Source organism: Amblyomma mixtum, chromosome 3 (genome assembly GCF_055824585.1).
Source record: "Amblyomma mixtum isolate Tamu chromosome 3, ASM5582458v1, whole genome shotgun sequence".
In the NCBI taxonomy this organism is placed as follows: Eukaryota; Metazoa; Arthropoda; class Arachnida; order Ixodida; family Ixodidae; genus Amblyomma; species Amblyomma mixtum.
In genome coordinates, this window is record NC_143014.1 from 334,199,846 (window position 1) to 334,222,016 (window position 22,171).

Genomic DNA, 22,171 nt, shown 5'->3' on the forward strand with positions numbered 1-22,171 from the left:
CTCACTACTACACTAAGGCCCATTATCTTCTTTTCTTCCCTCTACTTCGGTGCTACAGCCGGTTGTCTGCAAACCCATTTTCTGTGCTGTACCATTGTACTCTTTCGACGGCTCTCTTGGGGCCATCTTGAAGTAAACTGGCGACATTCCTGAGTTTACTCAGAAGAGGGAACTGCTTACGCAAAGAATGCAAGAGTGTCGCCTGGGAACGAGACCTTTTGGTTAGAAAACAAGCTTACGGAGCAACTGACTTACAGATTTCTGCAAATGGCCAATTGGTGGCTCGGCATGCGTCAACTCTTTAGAGAGTTGTGTGCCTGCGTGGTTTGGGACAAGTGTGTGAATGCGTGTTTGTGTTTTTTTTTAGAAGAGTGCGCCGTCAAGGGCAGGTGTTTTCTGGCATGCATGCGAGCTGCAACAAGATTCGTCGAGAGCACCTGGAGATTTTGTTTATTTGCAACATCATTTTCGGCGTTTTGTTCTGAAATAGAGGCGAAGGGGGACAAGTGAAATAGAAAGTAACTAGTAACGTGACACCTCATGTTACCAAAAAATTTTAACGTAAGTATGTTACCCGTTAAACTTCCGAAATGGTAACGAGTATGTTACTAAGTTACCGAAAAAAATTAGCTGTAGCTTAGCTCTGGTTGAGCCTGAGTGACTGCGAAAGCAATAGCTCCCTGGCTGCGCTTGGCTCCTCGGCACGGTGCCGGCGTTTGCGCGTAGCACGTCACTCCAGCGACACCTTGTACAACTCCTCAGACATGACTAAGCGGAGCGCGCCTGCAGCGCCCCGTTTATCCTCTCCTAGTGAGCGCCCTCACGCGGCGGGCCGAGGAGGCCGTCACACGGTAGCCGCCGCGCCGAGCGAAGGAATGACGACGGCTGAACAGACGAGTTGGGGCCCCTGCTCTCCTCTGGTCATGACGTCACGCTGTCATGTGGTCGTGCGCCGCAGCTGCGCCGGAGCGAAGGAACGACCTCCACCGATGGCAGAAAAGTGCTAGCAGTATTGCTTTCGCAATAAAAGTAATGCGTTACCAGTAACGCCGTAACGCATTACCGACAACGCTGAGTGTACCATTAAAGCAATGCATAAAAAGGTATACTCCCATGCCAGTAAAACTAATTTTAATATGTTTTGGAGCAAAACGTGAGCTGCACAGCTTTTTTGCTCGTGTTACAAAAGAGTACAGCAGGAAGTATGCAGTACTGGCTGCAGGATTTGTCCCCTGCACTTCCAAAACCTTTTCTCTTTTCTTTCCACCTAATGTAATTGCAAGAATGCTTCAGAGGCACCCCCTATACATGCATGACACTGCTATAAGAAGAATACGCAGGGCAGTGACAATTGTGCATACATGTAAAATTAACAGCACATGATGTCTCTATGTATGCTGACTGTCAAAGAAAAAAAAGTAGAATGAAAACAGCATTCTGGTGTTGGAGCTGGCTGCAAACCGAAGTAAAAGAATTTCTACAAGAAAAGAATGATTATGGCATGTGCACTGGACTGAAAGAAAGAAGAAAAAAAGAAGTAACACAATTTATGCATTACCATACAGGCAATACAGGAGGGCAGAACAATTTTGCCCAAATCTCCAATCAGGGCAGAGGGCTCAGTGCAATCTTAGCCTTACACAGCACCACAGAAAATATTAATAAGTCTGATACAACTTAACTCTGCAATGAATTTCCACCCACATTCAAGACTGCTGCACAGAATTCCTCAACAACAAAAAAGTAGTACAAAATTTTTCTTGTTGTCTAAACAAGAAGCCAACTGCCATTTGAAATTAAAGGCCACGAATTTTGATGCTTCCTGTTTGATATCACCAAACATTGAAATGACTGAATTTTTATGGTGCAAGGGCATCTAGGGCCAAACAGCGCCATGGCATAAGGTGTTTCCGTCTTCTCAAGGTGGGTTTCGAAGACTCATTTCCGAAGCATTTCAACCTAAAGAAGCTGAGTACCAGGCAACGGGAAAGCTTTTATATCGGGCGGGTACCCGGCACCACTGGGGATCGAACTCCACACCTCCCACATGCAAGGCAGATTCTCAAACAACTTGGCCACCACTGCAGTCAGTCAAACATCAGAAAGGTGATTCTGTTTACTGTTGTGGTTGGTCAGCGGAGTAATATAGGACGCCGCGGACCATGGCCTACTCATTTCCAACTGCTGTTGTACCTAGCATCAATACACAGCTGCAAGATTTATTTTTTTTTTCTTTTTGTTGTGTCCCCTTATTGCTTTTGTGTGTGTGTGCCCCCGCGTCCTCCTCCTAACGACAGTTCGCATCCTCCTCCTAACGACCACTCAATCCTCCTCCTAACGACCACACTCGCATCCTCCTCCTAACGACCGCTTGCCCCTCGTCGCACGCTGTCGCCGGATGCCCCCCCACGGTGCGCCCCTGCACCCTCCTCCTGTTCTGGGAAGCCACTCCCTGCCGTGGACGCTTCTCCACTCCCTCCTTTCTTCGGGCGGCCAGTTCGGCTCCTGCCTCGGTCGACGCTGGTCGCACCCTCATCGGCTTTAAATAAACGAAGTCTTAAAGTACCGTGTGCGTCTTTCGCTGCATTCAACACAGCGACCGGACATGACAGTGGCGACGAGAAAGTGGATTCGACCCGCGCTACGCAACGCTATTGACAAGCCATGGCTACGCGAGGGTTTCCCAATCAGATACCAGAGTTCAACGGCTCATCGTGGTCATCGTGGGTTGGACGCCTTCAGTTCTACTTTGAAGCTAACAACATCACAGACCCAGCCTTGAAGAGGGCCAACCTGCTGACGCTGGGCGGGGAGCAGACCTACGATACTGTCTGCGCCCTTATTCAGCCAAGCACACCAGCGGCAGTGTCTTACGACGACATCGTAAAAGCGCTGCAAAAGCACTACGACCCAAGGCCATCCGAGGTCTACAGCCGGGCTCGCTTCCAACGACGAGATCAACTGGGAGGAGAAACTGTGAGCGCCTACGTAGCCGCGCTCAAGAAGCTCGCTGCCGACTGCAATTTTGGAACGCTGTCGACAACAGCTACCGGGCAGGAGGGAGACGCAGCTTCTTCTGCTAACACCACCATGCTTCCCTTGGACGTGATGTTACGCAACAGATTTGTGTGCGGACTGAGTGACGAGTCACTGCAGCAGCGCCTGTTCGCTGAGAAGGACCTCACATTCAGCAAAGCTTACGACATCGCCGTTCGAGCGGAGAGCGCCGGTCACCAGCAGAGAGGGATTCGCCGGAACACCGAGCCGGTACACCAGACAAGCAACCAGGTGCGCAAGCCTTCTGTTGTTGTAAAATCGGTCAAAAAGGCACAACGCTGCTGGCGGTGTGACGACCAACACAACCCCCAGGGATGTCGATTCCAGTCAGCCACGTGTAATTTTTGCCACAAGCGAGGGCATATCGAAAGAGCATGCATTACGAAACGGAGACTTGCCAAGATAAAGTCACCTTCCCAGCCTAATCACAGCATCAACGCCTCAGAGAATACGCCGCTATCTGATCTCCATGGAACAACATCAGCAACACCATCTGTGTTGTACGACCTGAACACCATGAATCTCGGCACGCGACCGAAGATTTTTACAGAAGTAAGCGTACATCACCAGCTGATTAAGTTCGAGGTGGACTCCGGCGCAGCCTGTACTCTGATCAGTGAGGACACGTTCCGAACTTCATGGCCATCTGACGCACCCGCCCTGCAACAAGACGACACGCACCTGCGAACGTGGTCAGGACAGAATCTGCCACTATTGGGCTCTGCCAACGTGCAGGTTAACTACAACGGCCAGACCCATACGCTACCTCTGCTTGTTGTGAAGGGCACAGGATCAAGCCTTCTAGGGAGAAACTGGTTTTCTCCACTAGGCGTGATGATATGCGGCATACACCAGACGCCGAGCCAGAACATGGTTGGTAAACATCAAAACGCCGATGCGCTAAGCCGTCTGCCACTAGACGCAACTGTTGACGAACCATTTCCACCAGGAGACGTTCTGATGTTCGAAGCACTGCCAGAACCTCCGCTTACAGCAGGCACAGTTGCAGCATCTACGCAGAAGTGCGCAGCTCTCCGGCTAGTTTACACAGCTGTTCAACAAGGCAACGTGCATAAACTCAAAGGGGACAACTTCGACGCTTACCGCAGGCGAGCTACAGAGTTGAGCACCCATCGCGGCTGCATCATATTTGGGTCCCGAGTTGTGATGCCGAGAGAACTACGCGCACAAGCTATGTCTCTCATCCACGCCGGACATCGGGGCATCGTTGCAATGAAAAAGTGTGCCAGAAGCTACATGTGGTGGCCTGGCATTGACAACGACATCGAAACAGTGGTGCGAGAATGCAAGGCTTGCCAGAGCAGCCGGAGCGCCCCGCCGAAAGCTCCTGTCCCAGAATGGGAAAAGCCAGACACACCATGGCACACACTGCACATTGATTTTGCAGGACCAATTGAGGGCTGCACTTTCCTTGTGGTCGTAGATGCCTACACAAAGTGGCTTGAGATAAGGCAAATGGGACAGACGACTTCGGCAGCAGTCATTGACAACCTCCGATCACTATTTGCAACGTTCGGCCTGCCGCGCAAGGTAGTGTCGGACAACGGAACACCGTTTGTGTCTGCGGAGATCCTCAACTTTTATCGCGACAACGGGATCTCATCAGTTACATCGGCCCCCTACCACCCAGCGACAAACGGACAAGCCGAGCGCTACGTAGCCGAGCTAAAACGCGCCCTTGAAAGAGATCAGACAGGCTCGCTGCAGCGCCGCCTTGCGCGCTTTCTCTTCAAGCAGCACACGACGGTTCAGAGCACAACAGGCGAGACCCCCTCGAAAATGATGTTCGAGCGTGAAATGCGAACCCAGCTCACAGCCATCCTCCCCGAGCCAAAGGCAGAGACGTTCCGGGAAGAAAAAGCAATTCCGCGCTGCGGCACGCTTAATGAGGGGCAGCGCGTCCTCGCCCGACAGTTTCTGAAAAAGCCACGCTGGGAGGAAGCTACAATTGTCAGACGCATAGGCCTGCGCTCTTGGCTCGTCAACATACATGGCACAGTAGCACGCCGACATCTCAACCAGCTGCGTAGATTTACGACGCCGTCTGAGAGCTGTCCGCCAGCGGAGAGAACACGTGCACCATCTTCCCACATAGCCTGGCATCTCTTCCCGGAAGAAGAGACTTCGCCCAGGACAGACCCAGGAGACACAGCGAACAACAGCCAGCCTACAAGTGTTTCTCCCCCGAGCGCACAAAGCCAGCGCGCCTCCACGCGTGAGCGCCGACCCCCTGCACGATACCAGGCAACTTTCTAAGGGGGAAGGAAGTGTTGTGTCCCCTTATTGCTTTTGTGTGTGTGCGCCCCCGCGTCCTCCTCCTAACGACAGTTCGCATCCTCCTCCTAACGACCACTCAATCCTCCTCCTAACGACCACTCGCATCCTCCTCCTAACGACCGCTTGCCCCTCGTCGCACGATGTCGCCGGATGCCCCCCCACGGTGCGCCCCCGCACCCTCCTCCTGTTCTGGGAAGCCACTCCCTCCCGTGGACGCTTCTCCACTCCCTCCTTTCTTCGGGCGGCCAGTTCGGCTCCTGCCTCGGTCGACGCTGGTCGCACCCTCATCGGCTTTAAATAAACGAAGTCTTAAAGTACCGTGTGCGTCTTTCGCTGCATTCAACACAGCGACCGGACACGACACTTTTCGAAGCTAGAGTTGCTTTCAGTGCACTGTTGCAACTGTAGTTAGCACAGGATCTCACAGCTTTTGCAACTTACAGTTCCTTTTCATGGTTTCCTAGCACTGCAATGCCCAGCCTTCCCAGGTTGCTTGGCTTCTTTCCTTCACTGGAAGAAAGAGAGAAAGGTGGGAAATGACAAGTAGGCTGAGGGGGTTCTATGAAATCCTTGTCACATTGCCAAACTTCGATGAATGAGCTCAAGGGGCCACTACAAGGCAAGACCTTGGTTTGCTTTATAGTTTACGGGGGTTTAACATCCCGAAGAGAGTCACACTATGAGGCATGCTGTATTGAAGGGCTCCGGAAATTCCAACCACCTGGGGTTCTTTAACGTGCACTGACATCGCACAGTACATGGGCCTCCAGAATTTCGCCTCCATCGAAATTCGGCCGCCGCGGCCGGGATCGAACCCGCATCTTTCGGGTCAGCAGCCGAGTGCCGTAACCACTGAGCCATCACGGTGGCTTGAGGCAAGACATTGATTAAGCAATGTTTTGTTAAACTGACACCAGTATAAATAAGGACCATAACCTTTTGCGGTGGAAAATCATAAATTCTGCGGATGAATAATTAAGAGTCCATAAAATTCCGCAGGAAGCAGTGTTATGAAAAAACATGCAAGTTTATTTTCCAAGCACATGCCTTACACGCTGCAGAGGTCCCTCTTCAAAAATTGAATGTGGCTGGTGTATTTCTGCATCAAGTAATGCTTTCCTGTTATCTCCACTCAAAGAATGAAGCTTGTGTGATACTAGATCTCTACAATTAATGAATGACCCCTCTGCTTCAACAAAGTTCATTGTGAAAGACAGATATTAGAGCTCAGTGGAACAGCGGGTTGGGGTCACTTCCATTCCAGACAAGAAAGGCAGGACATCGAAGTCTCCGTCCTGTTCGTCTTTGTTAGAGAGAAACTGTGCAATGTCTGCATCACTACAGTACACCTCTCGAGCAGTTTCCAAGTAGACGTGACACTTAGCAGCTAAGACTGGTGGTTCTCAACTAAGCCCAGGCATGCTTGCAAACTGCAACCTTTTTCCTGGTAGGAACCTGAACGGCAGCGGATCCTCTTTTAGCTATGGTCGACATGAAGGGTTTTGGATTTTGTTATAACTGCAATCTTATTTTTGAAACTTCGCTCGGGCCTCAAACTCCCTCTCATGTTATATTTAAGAAAATAAGGTAAATTAGTTATTTTCCCATGGTTCTGTCATTCCTACTGACATCTGTAACAACAATTGTATCAAAAAATGAGAATTTGGCTGCCAATACAAAATCCCGTCAAAAATGCTTAAATCCACGATTTTTCGCAGAATCACGGAAAACTAGGGGCCATGAATACCCCAGGTAGGTAGGTAGGTAGGTATGCAGGAACCACCAGAAAGGTGACTTCACTTTATAAACATCAGCAACATAAATTGTGATTGTGAAAAATTAACACAGATTGTCACCTGACTGCTTTAATTTGACCAGAACACATAAGGAGGAACAATGAATAACCTAAAATGCTTCTTGTTTTACACCAATTAATCTGTACATACATACTTTGGCACCTGCAGCAATTCGATAGCAAATAGCGAAATCCATCAGTCAACTAATCATTTGAAAAAAATTCCCGTTGCAGACATATTCCAGCCTTATGCACCAATTTATGTTGTTTTGCTCGTGGCTCGACTTTCGCAGCAAGTCACCTTGTTTGATACTTCCTGCATCTGTGGAAGCTGATACAACATAGAATTTGCATTAACTGCAAGGACTTTATATTATTTTTCCTGGTGGAAAAACAGCGCAAACTAAGACAGAGAACACAGAACAAGAGGGGAGACACTACAAGCGCTGACTCGCAACTAATATTCATTAGAAAAACAGAACAAAAGATATACAATAACCACCCACGACTGCGTACGTCATAACCTCGGGGAAACAGATTACGTGCATGGCGTGAAAGAGATATCTAAACAGGAGCGGTGCGCGTGTGCACCCGGTTATTCGAGTATCTAAATTCCATATCTGACAAGGCCATTGAAGGTTTGCTGACGCACCGTTTGGCGTTTTTTCGAATAAAGAAGGCTTCCATCAGCTCCCGGGTCACCTTGTCTTGGTGGCGAAAAAGCACATTAGTTTCCGGGAAGAGGGGAGTGCATTTGCAAACCCGGCAGTGTGCGGGTAGGTTGTCTCGCGAGTCACTGCCGAGTAAGTTGCGGTGCTCAAAGAGCCTTACGTTTACACAGCGCCGTTTGCCTGATATACTCTTTACCGCAAGACAGTGGCAAACGATATACAACACCCTTTTTGCAAGGAATGAAAGGTGACACATGTTTTGTTGTACAAGCCTTGCGATTCTTGTGGATACCAGCCGCCAGTTTTTGGTCCACTTGTGGGCAAATTGCAGCGAGCTTCTTAGGTGCCGAGAACACCACCCTGACATCGTACCTTTTTGCCACGCTCTTTGACCCATGGGAAAGCCTGTGAGCGTACGGAATGACAGCCGGCCTACGGCGCTCACTGGCAACACAGCCTCTTCCGTTGGCCCCTGTCTTAACCGACCTCAGAACTTTTTCTCCTGCCCAGGAGATGACGTGGTCGGGAAAACCCCTACTTTTCAATAGTACCACTTGCTCTGACACACTTTCCACAACACGGGGGTGGCAGGACCTAGATGTGGCAGCCTTAGGCACGAAACAGCGATACTGTCCTTGATCCGTTTTGAGTGCCCTGACTCATAACCAAGGAGTGGTTTGACGGTGCGCGGGCGATACATCCAGCAGAGGTGTCCCGGAGTAGCTCTCAAAGACATTTCAAGAAAGCGTAGCTCGTTGCCAACAGGAACCTCCGTAGTAAAACAGACCACGGCCGAACTGACTGAACACCCTCAGAACGTCCTCGGAACTAATTTACCTTAACTTACACGGCAGTGACTCACGAGACAACCTACCCGCACACTGCCAGGTTTGCAAATGCACTCCCCTTTTCCTGAAAACTAATGTGCTTTTTCGCCACCAAGACAAGGTGACCCAGGAGCTGATGGAAGCCTTCTTTATTCGAAAAAACGGCAAACAGTGCGTCAGCGAACGTTCAGTGGCCTTGTCAGATATGAAATTTAGATACTTCAATAACCGGGTGCACACGCGCGCCGCTCCTGTTTAGATGTCTCTTTCACGCCATGCACGTAATCTGTTTCCCCGAGGTTATGACGTACGCAGTCGTGGGTGGTTACTGTATATATTTTGTTCTGTTTTTCTAATAAACCTTAGTTACGAGTTAGCGCTTGTAGTGTCTCCCCTCTTGTTCTGTGTTCTCTGTCTTAGTTTGCACTGTTTTGCCACCATGAATACACACCAACTAGCCCAAATGTCTGCTCTGCTACAATTATTTTTCCTACCTAAAAGAAAGTAAAGAATAGTACCCTTCATTGTGCATGACGTACATGGTATCATGACTGAAAAATTATGGCTGTTTAAAAGTGTACTTGTCTGGTTGTCTGTCACTTACCCCAGTAGAACCCTCACTACTGTGGTGTATATCATTGGTAATCAATGCTTCATTGATTTCACTCGAGCAGTTTTGAAGTTTGTTGAACAGCATTGTTACATTTGGGCTTCTTGGAAGTTGCAGCAGCTTGACAAGAACCGACTGCTGGCGAGCACCAGTTGCAGCTTTTCATTAGGACAAAATGACCTTTGCAAAATGGCAGCAGCATTGAGTGACCCTCGACAATGCCTCGGCAATGGTGCCTCACTGATAAGCTAGAAAATTGAATTCATAAAATCCCCCGCTAACATTATCAAAATGTCAGGGCTGAAACCAGAAACTTCCCCAAGGTGGCTGATGGCCCTACGTTTATGTGGAGAGGGGAAGATGACAGGAAACATTCAGCATGTGCACAGGATCAGGCCCATTTTGGAAAGGAAAAAAAAAATCTGTCTCAACGTAAGGTCTTTTGACCTTCAGAGTTTAAACCCCCAAGTGTAGCATAAAGCCACAGCAGAACAGAGATTGCACCAATGAGTGAAGAATAACCACTGTGTGCTACATGGCAACGGCAACCTACATAACGAAGAATCCCAGCAGCAATTCTGTGTTGCCGTTGAGATCTTTCTCGCACACACACACACATAAAATAAAAAAGAAAATTAACACTAACTAATGAGCAAGGTCCTTGACAGACACGTGCATGTACACTTTGTACACATGTGTCGCCTCTTAACATTGGCAAGTTTCATATTCAAGCAAATGTTGAGAGTTGTACTCACAATAATACGCAGCACACACGAAAGTTTGAACTCTTTAGATGCGTTCGTGTGAAACTGAGGGGTTTGTTGCATATACGCGCAACATCGTAGTTCGCTAAACGCTGAAAAAATGCAACAAATGTTCCAACTTCTGCACGGTAACAGGATGGAATAACTAGAGCATCAAAAAATTTTGGCCAAGGGTGCACGAGCATTAGATGTTAATATTTTTGCGTTGTTAAGTACCACACCACAAATTCTTTGCGTGTATACATTCTTCAAGCACTATCATCCAGAACCTCTGACCCTTCATTATGCATCGCCTTTCATTTGCTTCCGTACCTTAAATTACGGTTATAGGCAACAACAAACACTTCCCGGATCACACCTTCCCTTATTGGTAAAAGCACCTTTTGTTTCAAACACAAACCTAAACACGATTGCTTGTTCATATTTCTGCTTGTGGGAACATTAGATGGCTCTAACATTAGCAGAAGTAATCGCTGTGAGCCTTAGGTCCTGGAGTCAAAACCCAGCCACAGCAGCCAAGTTTCGGTCAAGGTGAAATGCAAGCATGCCCGTGTGCTGTGCAATGTCAGTGCAGGTAGAACCCCGGGTGGTCGAAACTAATCCAGAGCCCCTACTATGGCTTTCTCAAAGCCTACATGCAGCCTCGCGTTGTCAAACTTCACATAATACCACAATCATGTGTAACAGGTTGCACTGAATGCTTGGGAGATGGGGCACTTGATAGATTCTGCATAAAATGCATTTACACAAAATGAAATTTATTAGAGCGCTGTCAATATACGGCACGCATTTGTGTAATTCAATTAAGATCCATACTAAGGGAGTAATTTACTCATTGGCATCCACCAACATTAAAGACCTATTTTTCGAACACGATGTTCTGTTTGGGCATTGTTTCAACACATACTACAGTGGTCTGCCTTGCAATCTTCTGTCCTGAACCAATTACAGTCCAACCTCGTTATAATGAAAAAATGCACTATTTTTTAATTTAACGCGTGGTATAAGCCTGTCAAACCTCGCCTTGCATCTCGTACTGGAAAGCAAGAGCGAACTCACAAGTCGGGATGCTAGCCAGGTGCAAAAACTAATTTAAAAAACGACGTAATCTTCGTTTGGCGGCACTTCACACTATTTGACAGGTTAAATTTTTCGACGAAATCAACACAGAGCAGTGCTTTCCCGATGTCAGCTGATTTGGCCACAGGTAGGTTCCCGAGGTACCCCCTCAACTTCGCGATCTTCACATGCACTGCTGTTTGTAGCATCATCTGTAGAAACCACCTGATCAACAATTTCTTGGTCGGTCAGTTTGGGCGCCACAGCCACCAGACAAGACGTGGCAAACAATCCGACGGCGGTCATTAAATCGCTGCAGCCAGCCACTGCTTGCATAAAAGTCATTGTGGCCTCAGACGCAAGTCAGACTTCTCGCCTCCCTTTGAAGGACGGCACCAGACACAGGCAGGTTAAGCACTATAACGTCCTTGAACCATGCAAACAAAGCATCTTCAACATCCTGGTGGTGACAAAGCCTTGCACTCTTGCTGTCATTCTTCACAACGCCTGCAGAGAGGACGTTTGCAACCTTCTGCCTTGCGCTCAAGATGGTTGATAGAGTGCTAGGCGCGACACCGAAGTCCGCGGCAATGACTTTTCCTTACGCCCGCTGTCAACCGCCCTGAAGATCTTTATCTTCGTTTCAAGCGAAACTGCTGTAAGTTACGACGCGTTCCGCGACGGCGTCTACAGAATGGACTGCAGAGATCATAGAGATAGCGCGGAGATAGCGCGCGAGTCGGCAATCGTGCCGGCGGGGTGGCCGGGGAGCACGGGCGTTGGTTCGATCACGTGTCAGTCACATGCTACGCAGCCGTTGATGCTAGATTCATTTGCTCTCCCTAGATGGCGTGGCGTGCGGAAGCGCGGGTGATTCAAACACATCTTAGGTGCGGGCGATTCAAAAGATCAAAATTTACCGTGTTTTGAAATTTTTTCCTCCTTGTTCGCCCATTTTGAGCGCTGTTAATACAGAACTGCTTCGTTATAACCGATATAGTGTCGAATTTTGAATTTTTCGTTTCGTTATACAGATAGAACTCCCATAGAAATAAAGCATGTCAAACCAAACTTTTCTTTCACTTCGTTATATCCGATAATTCGCTGTATCCGTGTTCGTTATAACGAGGTTCGACTGTATACAGTTACTACAAAATCCACCACGCGAAACCTCGCAACAGAAAAAAAAATCAAAGTGGTTCTGGTATGTGGACTGTAATGTCACAAATCTGCACGTGAGCCATGAGGAAAGCCGGCGTAGCGGAGGGCTCCGGATTAATTCCATCCACATGGGGTTGAACTGTGCATTCAAAGATGACAGTGCAAGCGCCGCAGATAAGAAGCAAAAACTGTCGTAAGTTGACATGTAAATAAAACAGCAGTGACTCGTGAATGGATCTGAATGACTTATTAATGCATAATACAGCATACAGAGAGCATTACCGTCAAGCACAGCTGGAAAAACTCGAAAAAACTTGCCAGCCTCGATCCACATGCAGGGCGCATTTAGAGGCACACACATAAATCTCGGCAGCATTTCTAGTTACTTTCAAAGTACGGTGCTACAGCAATGCACTGCAATCCTGGAAGTGGAACTAACCAATGTGACTCGGAGGTTTAACGACTCACTCCTTAAATGCTTGAACAGCAGCAGCGTGTAGTAGCAATAAGGTAGCTGACGAAGATTGTGTATCTGCAAGAAAAACAAGATCAGTACGATGACGTCGTCATGACTCTGCAGTTACATGCACGGTAGACACGACTGACCAGAGGTTTTACCGACAGTTGCTTTGGAGGCGTGTATGTCAGCGAACTGTTGCCGGCCTTTGCGGCTTCGTTGTCCAAAAAGAGACTAGCAAGCTTTGAGCTGGAAGAAAAAATATAGACAAATAAATACCTTACTCTTTGTCGGGACATCACGATGACGAAGAGTATCATTTTTTCCGGTAAGCAGTAGCTTAATTCCACTAGACCACAAATAAATCACTTTATATTCCACTCACAAATAAGACTTTCAGACAGCGCATGTGTTGTCTCTCTGTCGTCCGTGCTCTTTGCACTGCTTTGCCTATTCCTAATGAGCCAACTAGCCAACTAACAGCAGGCAGCCTCCGGCCGCTGCCATCCATTGTCCCGCACAGAAGGACGCTAACGCTGTGCCTTCCACCAGCCCAGGTGTCACCTTTCAAGGCATGCATTTTTGACAGCAGCGTTTGGTAAAACTGTGCTGTTTTGTCAGCAATGTCTCCCCTTTTGTATTGAGTTTTTGGTAAGCACGTTCTTTCCGGAGGTGGTGTCACACGGGCTCAGAGACCCTCTTCGATCTCCGCGCTGACGGGAAGCAAGATTTTTTCTATCGTGGGGCCGAATTACGGTGCCTCCTCATACATTCCGAGTTATGCTGCCACGTTCATGTGTTGTATCTGAGACGCAATCCCATCCAATCCCCAAGTTTTGAATGTAGCAGCGCCCTCGTTGGTAATAAGCGAGCATTCGTTATAGCAGCGGCCATTATAAGGGGGCTCGAGTGCATATTTGGGCATGCACAACATGCTCACACAACTTTTACGGGGGCACTTCCATTAAGACAAACTTCTGATAAGTGAAACAAATTTTCTGGTACCTTCAAGTTCGTCTTAAAAGAAGTCTACTGTATTTTACGATTTTTTAACTGTTCACCATAATCACGTTTGACTGTATTACCATCCATTTTCGGTAACAGCACAAATGAACATAAGAGAAGATGGTACATCAGGTAAGAAACAATCGCCACAAGGATCCACACCCGTTGCTAATTCAACCCTGGAAGAAGCGTCAGTGGAGGAATAATGACGCATGCATTGAGCGCCGAAGAAGAAAGAGTGGCAGCAGACCGGTGTAGCCGAGGTGATTCGAGTACAAATCACGATGGCAGACAAACGTGCGCTGACAACGTGGTCGCCATTGGAAGTGCGTGCTGTTATCCGGCGTGCATGGGCACGTGGGACTGTAATGTTTCCGTCATCCATGAACGCCCATAGATCGTGTATGGTGAAGAGGTCATGTCTCATCAAATGGTTGGTCGTCAAATTCAAAGTGTCACCCTCTGCAGGAAAGGTTATGGCCACAGTGTTCTGGGAAGCGAAAGGTGCGATTCTCCTTGATTTCCTCCATGAAGGGACCATTAATGTGGCACGCTACTGCGACACCCTCGCCAAACTCATATCCGCCATTTGACGAAAGAGACCACGGCTCTTTAGTGGAGATGCTGTGCTTTTGGACAACAACGCAAAACCGGACACAGCAAGGCTCACACAAGATCAGATTCGTCGATTCGGATGGGAGAGATTGGATCATCCGGCCTACAGCCCCGACCTTGACCCATCAGACTTTCCCCTGTTCCCTGCACTGAAAGCCGCACTCTCGTGACGTCACTTCCAAAACTGTGCTGAGGTGGAGCAGGCCACACTACGATGACTTGCACCACAGGCCAGTGAGTTTAAGAGCGGTTTCTTCAAAGTGATTGCATGCTACGACAAATGTCTCAATGTCGGTGGCGACTATGTCGAAAACAGTGCAAGGTGTGTAGTTCATGATGCCTTGATGTATTTGTGTTTTGGCAATAAAGTTTCCATGTGGAAACAAATGACGAAACTTACTTTTGGAACGTCCTTCACAGATTCATTGAGCAGCAAATGATGCTGGTATCGGGCAGACTGATTATTCTGCCGGCTGTGATAGACAAATATGCTCCCTCATTTAATCTTAATGAGCATAATCCTCTGAAATAGTCAGTTAATCACCACCCATCTCAAGTGCCGCCCATGTTTCCAGGCCTGTTCTTTTTGTGTATATACTGGTTTTAGCCTCTCTAGGTTCACTTGCCTGTTCTGTGCCTCTGAACTGACAGTTCATCGTTTTGCCTTTTGTACAGGTGTTCTCTGCTCCCTGTTTGTGTCATACCCTTATGGGGCCATTAAAATGCAACGAATGACCAGTATAGTGAGTGACCTACCTGCACGATTCTTTGGATATTGTGCAGCAGTGCCTCACTGTCCACGTACGAGCTCAGTGGGGGAGCTGAAGGTGGCTGAGACCCGAGCGTGTCCAGCTGCACAATCAGGTTTGGCTCTGTTGTCAAAGGACACAGGTTACAGGCAGAGATGATGTCCAAGAGCCCACCAAAGAAGTTACAGCTTGGGAGAGAGTAAGGACCGCCTCAAATGCTCATCGCTGAGACTCCCACGCCACGTTAGCAGATCTTTCTGCACAGTGAGAGTGGCTCTCTGTTTGTCGTCACACCAAGCGGCCTGGAGATCAAACCTATGTATTTATTTACTGTCTCAGTTTTGTGCCTTTTCCTAATTAGCAATATAAAATTCCAAAGCATCACACATTAACAAACAGCCCATTCATGGTTAACGTACTTGCAAACCTCACCATTCCTTAGTAGTACAGCTAAACCTGGATATAACGAAGTTGAAAACAGTCCACTATTTTTCATTACATCCAGGTTTTCGTTACATGCAGTTTTCGCAAGAAGACCCGAAAGGGCAATGCAGAACGGAAACCAAATTAAGAAATAAATGTAGGGGAATTCACCTTGAAAATGTTTACAGGAAACCCCATCATTCGATGTCTGATAGCACTACTGCTGCGGCAGGTGCCGCCACCCCCGCCGCAGCTTGCGTAAGGCCGGATACAGGGAGCATTTTTACAGCTGCAAGTCGGTGATTTTCACCCGACGACGCACACTCGATGCCCGACGTCGAAAAAAACGCCCACCGGCACCGATCTGGTTCTGCCAGATACTGACGCGTGGAATCCGGTGAGACCGGAAGCGGCAGCTAAAGCTAGCCATTAGCAACGCAGAAAGCCCGTTCTTCTGGTTTGGCTGCCTCTGCTTGCCGTCACCAGCATAGCTGCCATGGCCGATGAGCTACGCAGTGATTTTGGCACGGCAATGTCATTATCGTGAAAATAAACGCTACATCAGACAAATTGTCACTTTTTTATAGAAAACACTGCCGAATATTGCATCTAAATGCCTGCATTTCCTTCGTGAAACGAATGAGCAAAAAAAAAAACCGCAGCCGGAGGTGTCCGCGGCCGAGCGGACGCCCAAAGGTGCGACGCCAAGCATTCGAGCACGCAAATTCTTATAGATGCTTATAATTATGCACGTTTGCTAAAGCAAGTACACTGGTGTCGAAGTGAACACTTTCGTGATTTTAACAGAAGAGTCAGCATTGCTGCTCTCACAGACCCAACTTATCAGTGGTATTTGCCTCTTGTTGATCGCAATTGCTTTCACGTCGAGGGATACGCGGCAGTGTGCCGCCGCTTCTTCGCTCCGTGCATCTCCAGCCGGGCGTCGTGCCGCCACGACGTTTTCTGCCACACGAATATCGTCGAAAAAAACATCGCATGTATCCCTGGCTACATGAGCAACCGTGGGGCGGTGAAAGCGAAAGCTACAGAGATGCGCTGACGGACGCGTTACCTCAACTGCGGTCGCTCGTTGCGATTGTTGACGCTCCTCTCATGTTAGTTTGTGCTTTCTTTTTAAGCTAAATTTCGTAACTCAGCACAAGCTAACAGACAGTTGGCCTAGCGAGTTCGTTGCATCAAGGTCAACCGCTGCTAGGTGTTCGTTACATGGAGGTCTCAAATACACGGGCTTCAATGGGGGTGGCGTTTGGGAATTAAAAAACTTCGTTATATCGAGGAATTCGCTATATGGAGGTTGATTACATCCAGGTTTAACTACATGGTATGAGCAGTTATAATGAAACAATAAGGTACAGTCTTTGCCAAAAGTAACCCGGCACAGGTGGTTCGCATCTTAGCCGTGTAGCGAAGCACTCATGGCAGCCCTTAAGCCCTGATTCTGTGCAAAGTATGATGAGCCCTTGCCCCCATGTTCTGAGACCTTTCGGTCTTTAGGGGTGCCTTGAAGGCTCCGTTAAGCAGTTGAGAAGCAAAAATCTGTTGCTCGGTTACTTTTGGCAAAGGGGGTACATTTAAACTAGGCATCAAACATACAACTTACAACCAAACAGCACAAAATGAACAAAGGGCAGGAAAGAAGCCTCACACCGCTGACCAAAATTTCAACATGAGGACTTGCTTTCATCTAGGCTAAGTCCGCTATTTGAAATGTTGATCAGAGGTCTGAGGCTTTCCTCCCACCCCTAGTTCATTTTGTGCTGTCAAGAATTCAATCTTCCCAGCCCTCTATTGACAAGAAGCAACATAAAAAACATTTTTGATATGAGGCTCCAGCATTATAACAAGTAAAACCAATGCACACAGGAGAGAGCTATGATGAACAGGGTACAATGAGACTATCAGTATACAGCCTCTGCCACGCAACACTTTGCTTTTCCACACAGTAAACCAATTTCATGCTGCTCAGGCCTTGTGAAAGCATTCAGTGCAGGTATTTTAAGACAACAGTCTGTGCATGACAGCTGCCTAAGCACGCCACATCTCTGCAGTGATTTTCTTTCCCGTGTTCAGTGGTCTCAGTGCTTATTTCCCCTTTAATTTCTGGATGCTACTTGATTTTGAGCAAAGTGGCAGCAGCACATTTTGCTGTGACACTCACCTACACTGCGCTACCTTTGCTCTTCTTTGCACAGCTGCTTTTAAACAGACTTCTCCAGCACTCTTTCACTGGCGTAATTATTAAGGTTAGGTCGCTCGCTCTGCATGGGCAGAGACGAGCATGCCTGACTGAAAGTAGTGGTAAACTGAGAAGATTCCTTCACAAGTTACTGCAGAATTAGCGTCCCTCCGGCACCAGTCTTTCCAATGATGTGGTCCGCCTTGTCTGTCAGCTTGGCAATGTTGAGTCGGACTTCTGTGTTCTGCGAGCGTGCTTCCGAGAGCAGCACAGGCAGCTGGGCGTCAAGTGCTGTGCTCACCGAGGTGGGCACAGGAGCTGCTGGGTGTGCATGCGGTGGGGGGGGCAGCAGGATCCCTTGCTGCTGGTAAGGGGTAGCCAGCCAGTGCACCCTGCTGATGGTTTGGGGGGGAAGAAGGGCAGCAAGGAAGGTATCAGTATCCTCAAACCGGCAACGAGTGGAATACACACAACAAGGAGTGCCACAGAGATGAGCCTAAAATTTCTTTTTACCTTGCTGAAACACCTTCTGAATATGGAGAAAAAAAGAAACTCCCCAATCAACAGATCGCACAGTAGTGACCTTTTGATCTGCACTTAGCTTCTAGGCAGGTGCGAACACTGAAAATTCAGACTGAATTAACAAGTTGAATTATCCTATTTTCAGATGCCTAGCCCCTGCAGCCATGAATATCTCAAGCTCCAAATGGTTAGCTGTGCAAAACAGCTGCTAAGAAATGTTTGCCCTGTCTCAAATGTAAAAGAAAGGGCATGGTACCACACCTGCAAGCCAACTAGCATCTAGTGTTACACATTTCTTTTCCTTTCCCTGCGTGAAAAGTTGCCACATGCACTTACTGGCCATACAGCGTCTGAGTGAAGAGTGCACCACCTGGCTGATCAAAAATGCTGCTTATCCTGCGCCTGGTGTACCCCGAAGTGTCCAATGTATGCTTGTCCCGGGGTTACTGCCGCCCACCACCCGGGACATAAGGAGTCACACAAAACAAAGAACTGCACGCAGCATCAGGGTGACCCATTTGGATGCACAAGTTCCAACTGGCTGCATTCTGAAGCAACTTCTAAAGTTGTGCACCAATGCCAAGAACCAAAAGACAGGGGACTCGATGCGAGAAAAGAGGCTAGTTGTGTACTGCATTTAGTTACCTGAACATGGTGATTTGATTTGATTTGATGAGGTTTAATGTCCCAAAGCAAATCAGCCGGGCTGTGGAATGTGCTGTGTCCCTAAAAAGCTCGCGCGCAACAGGGCACGCCTTATTGTACATACACTCAATGTTGAAGCATGCATACTGTGAAAATGCTGCAGTACTCATGAACAATTTCCCGGCTATCGGTGAGTGATGTGTGAGCAGAAAGGCACTTTCGACGTAGTACTCAATGTCTGCTTCTCTATCATCTCAAACAAAATGCAGTAATAAATTACACAAAGCCACTCATTACATCTTAATCAATTATTGAGCCTGAAGCATCAACCTGTTTGAACATGCTGAACTTGAAATAAGGGAGTAATTAGTCATTGGCATCCCACCAAGCACAGCCCTACGGCTACGAAGGAAAGCTACAAATCTTTACACCATAGGGCTAAGGCAGCTGCAAGAGAGACTGTGCTCGGTGCACACTCGTGGCACACTGCTGTACACCTACACAGACACACATCTTTGAATTTCCCACATCCAGTCAATACGCCTGCAGGTTACAGGCATACTGACTGCAATGTGAGCAGCCATGCATCTGGCTGGGACACTGGGGCACACTCGCACCCACTGGAAATGCGATGGGTTCCCACAGCACTGACCAAAACTAATGTAGGAAATGTAAAGCCCAGCACACCACAAGTTTCTCAGGTGGAGCATTCTCAGCATCTTGCAATGACGATGTAAGCTTCCAATGCAGTAGGAATGAGGAGAGAGGTGGGGAAACCCTTGAAGGCACTCAAGGGCACTTTCTGATGTGAAACTTTGCTCCATACAAAGTGTTACACAAAATTCTTGCCAAAAGAAACTACAAGCACCAGTGCCCGTTCACAATAAATAAATTTTGAAAATTTTGTAAAGATGTTTTGCGGCCCTTTAAGACAGGTAATGAGGTCCTGTTCGCACACCCACTGAATCAGTGCTCTACTTTCCTGCTACTCGACTCAAACATCTCTTCCTAGCCTACAACTGAAAAGCTTAATTCGTGTTGAACAAAGCCAACTGCATTCATTGGTAAATGACCACTACAAACAAGTAGCATTCTTCGTTCTCCTTGTTGGTGGCCTTGAATAACCTACGGAGGGCCCACCCGCATAAACAATTAGAACTGCATATGACACAGCAGCAATAGTGGCCCGTTCTGTTACTATGAGTTCCGTGAGTTCCACTAAGCCCATTCCATGAAGCAATTGGCTAGCATAGACAAGCTCGCAGTTAGAAGCTTGTGGTTTCCCAAAATTAAGAGGCAACATAGCTTTCTGGCACAAAAAAAATAGTTTAACAAAGCAGAATTACAACAATCTCTAGAGGGTGAGAGTCTTTTAATTGTTTTTTCTAATGTTTCAAGTAGGCACATCCAGTTCATAATAGAAATACCATCAAAACTAAAAGTGAGCAAAATTTACACTGCAGCTGAAGCATTCAGCAGACTGTCTGGAGAATGGAATAAGCCTTGCCTCTGTCCTGCTGTTTTTCAGCTTATTTTTGCCCTCGTTAGGTCACTATGCCAGCAAGCCTCACTTCAGCTACAAGATTCACATATGATGGCAGTAAATTGACCTACTTCCAAACAAAAAATAGCACCAAAATAAAAGCAGGAAAAAAATCCCGTAAGGCTCCAATTCGCACAGCATCTACAGCTCAAATATTCACTGCGTCAATACAAAATGTATTCACGCGGTACTTAGAAACTCACAGCAAGCTGGGTCTGTGCTTGGTACAGAGCCATGTGCTGGGCTGCAGGCATGGCAGCAGCCGCCGGAGGGACTCCTGCATGACAAGTGAGAGAATGCCTTTATCTGGCACACAGAACAAACATGCACAGGCTAACCACAAAAACTGATACAGCAAGGTAACACAAATTTTATCAGCACTTCCAAGGTCAAAGTTAACGTTGCTAGATGCACAATGCCCCCCAGTATAACCACACCCAAACGACTGTTCCCAGAGAGCTGTTGCATCATTGCAAGCCCACGCTACCTATGTAGAAACACTGGTGGACAATTCAATCCATCAAGTACAACGCAGTAACTAAATATGAGGAAGTTACTGGTTGCCACGTATCTCACAGGCCAGCTGATCATGACGCCCACACACAAATGAAAAAGATAACCTAGGCGATTACATCAGATAACAATCAACAGTCAACTATTTTTTCACATTTTGTCACATCATAAAGCGAAACAATGGTTAGCAAACTTCTGGCATCCCACCTCTCAAATTAATCCTCATTGCTAAGCCTGCCATGAGGATTTGGCAGGCCAAGATGCGCACGACAGAATAACACTTGAAATGCTCACTTGCACAGGAAAAACCAGATGACCTGCTTTCGTACTCAATGCCAATAATCTTTACATTAGACGAGCTGCTAAGCTGGGAACCATTGAACTTTCACATCTGCTTTGACATCCAAACACCATGCAGTCTGCTAAACACCAACTGCATGAAAACTAATCGAAAGATAATGAGCTCCTGAGTGCACAGTTGCTCAAAATTGATTCTAGGCTTTGAGGTTGGTAAGCCTGAGATATAAAATTAACAAACGTTAACTAATTGCCTGCAAACTAAGATTGGGTAGAAAAAGTGTGAAGGTACAGAGAGAGGCATTACAGTCAAGAGCATTGCATTACCGCTTTTCCGAGGTACAACTGGGCAATTTCGGAATGGCAAGTCTTGACTGGCCAGTATGTCATTACCTTCTCGAGGTATGGAGCGGCAAACAGAGAAAACAGCCCCCATGCATGCAGAGCTGATGCCAGTAAGGGCGTCACTTGCTGGGCTGTTTCCACGTGCATGCACAACCCCTGCACGTGTCTGTGCTCTTCTCTGCCAACCAGCGACAGCGAAAACACATTGCGCTACACAGGGCGCAAACTAAATGCATGTGCTTTGCAGTCAAGGTGCCGCAGAGTTTGTATAATAAACGGCAAACAGTTTGCAGGGGTTGTACTTGAAACAGCCTAGCACATGACACTCGCAATGGCATGAGCTCAACACATGCGAGTGCTCAGCAGTTTTGTGGCTCTGTGTATTGATAAGACACTGCCGTATAAGCCGGGCGATGCTTTGTTAAACTATTAGAACATCCCAGTGCTGTTAAAAAAGCTATTCAGATGTGCCACCGTAGTAGTACACTACCACAAAAAATTTCAATTCTGCTTTCTTCAGGTAAACTAGATCAACCTACCATAACGTAAGTAAAACTTCTGAATGTAAGCAGAACAAGTATGCGATAACACAAGTGAAGTTTTGCACTATTGAGGCTT

The 22,171-nt window shown here is 47.5% G+C and overlaps 1 protein-coding gene across 1 annotated transcript in view; it reads right to left on the reverse strand.

Moving 5' to 3' along the window:
• The window catches only part of LOC149356011 (uncharacterized), a 38,067-nt gene that overhangs the window by 9,506 nt on the left and 6,390 nt on the right, over positions 1-22,171 (reverse strand). Inside the window, exons 3-8 of the mRNA XM_089576236.1 lie at positions 20,602-20,675; positions 17,990-18,083; positions 15,076-15,171; positions 12,849-12,948; positions 12,711-12,774; positions 5,797-5,865 (exon numbers count right to left, since the gene is read on the reverse strand). Coding sequence (XP_089432362.1) covers positions 12,934-12,948; positions 15,076-15,171; positions 17,990-18,083; positions 20,602-20,675 — 279 coding nt within the window. The 3' untranslated portion in view covers positions 5,797-5,865; positions 12,711-12,774; positions 12,849-12,933. The remainder of the gene's footprint in view (positions 1-5,796; positions 5,866-12,710; positions 12,775-12,848; positions 12,949-15,075; positions 15,172-17,989; positions 18,084-20,601; positions 20,676-22,171) is intronic.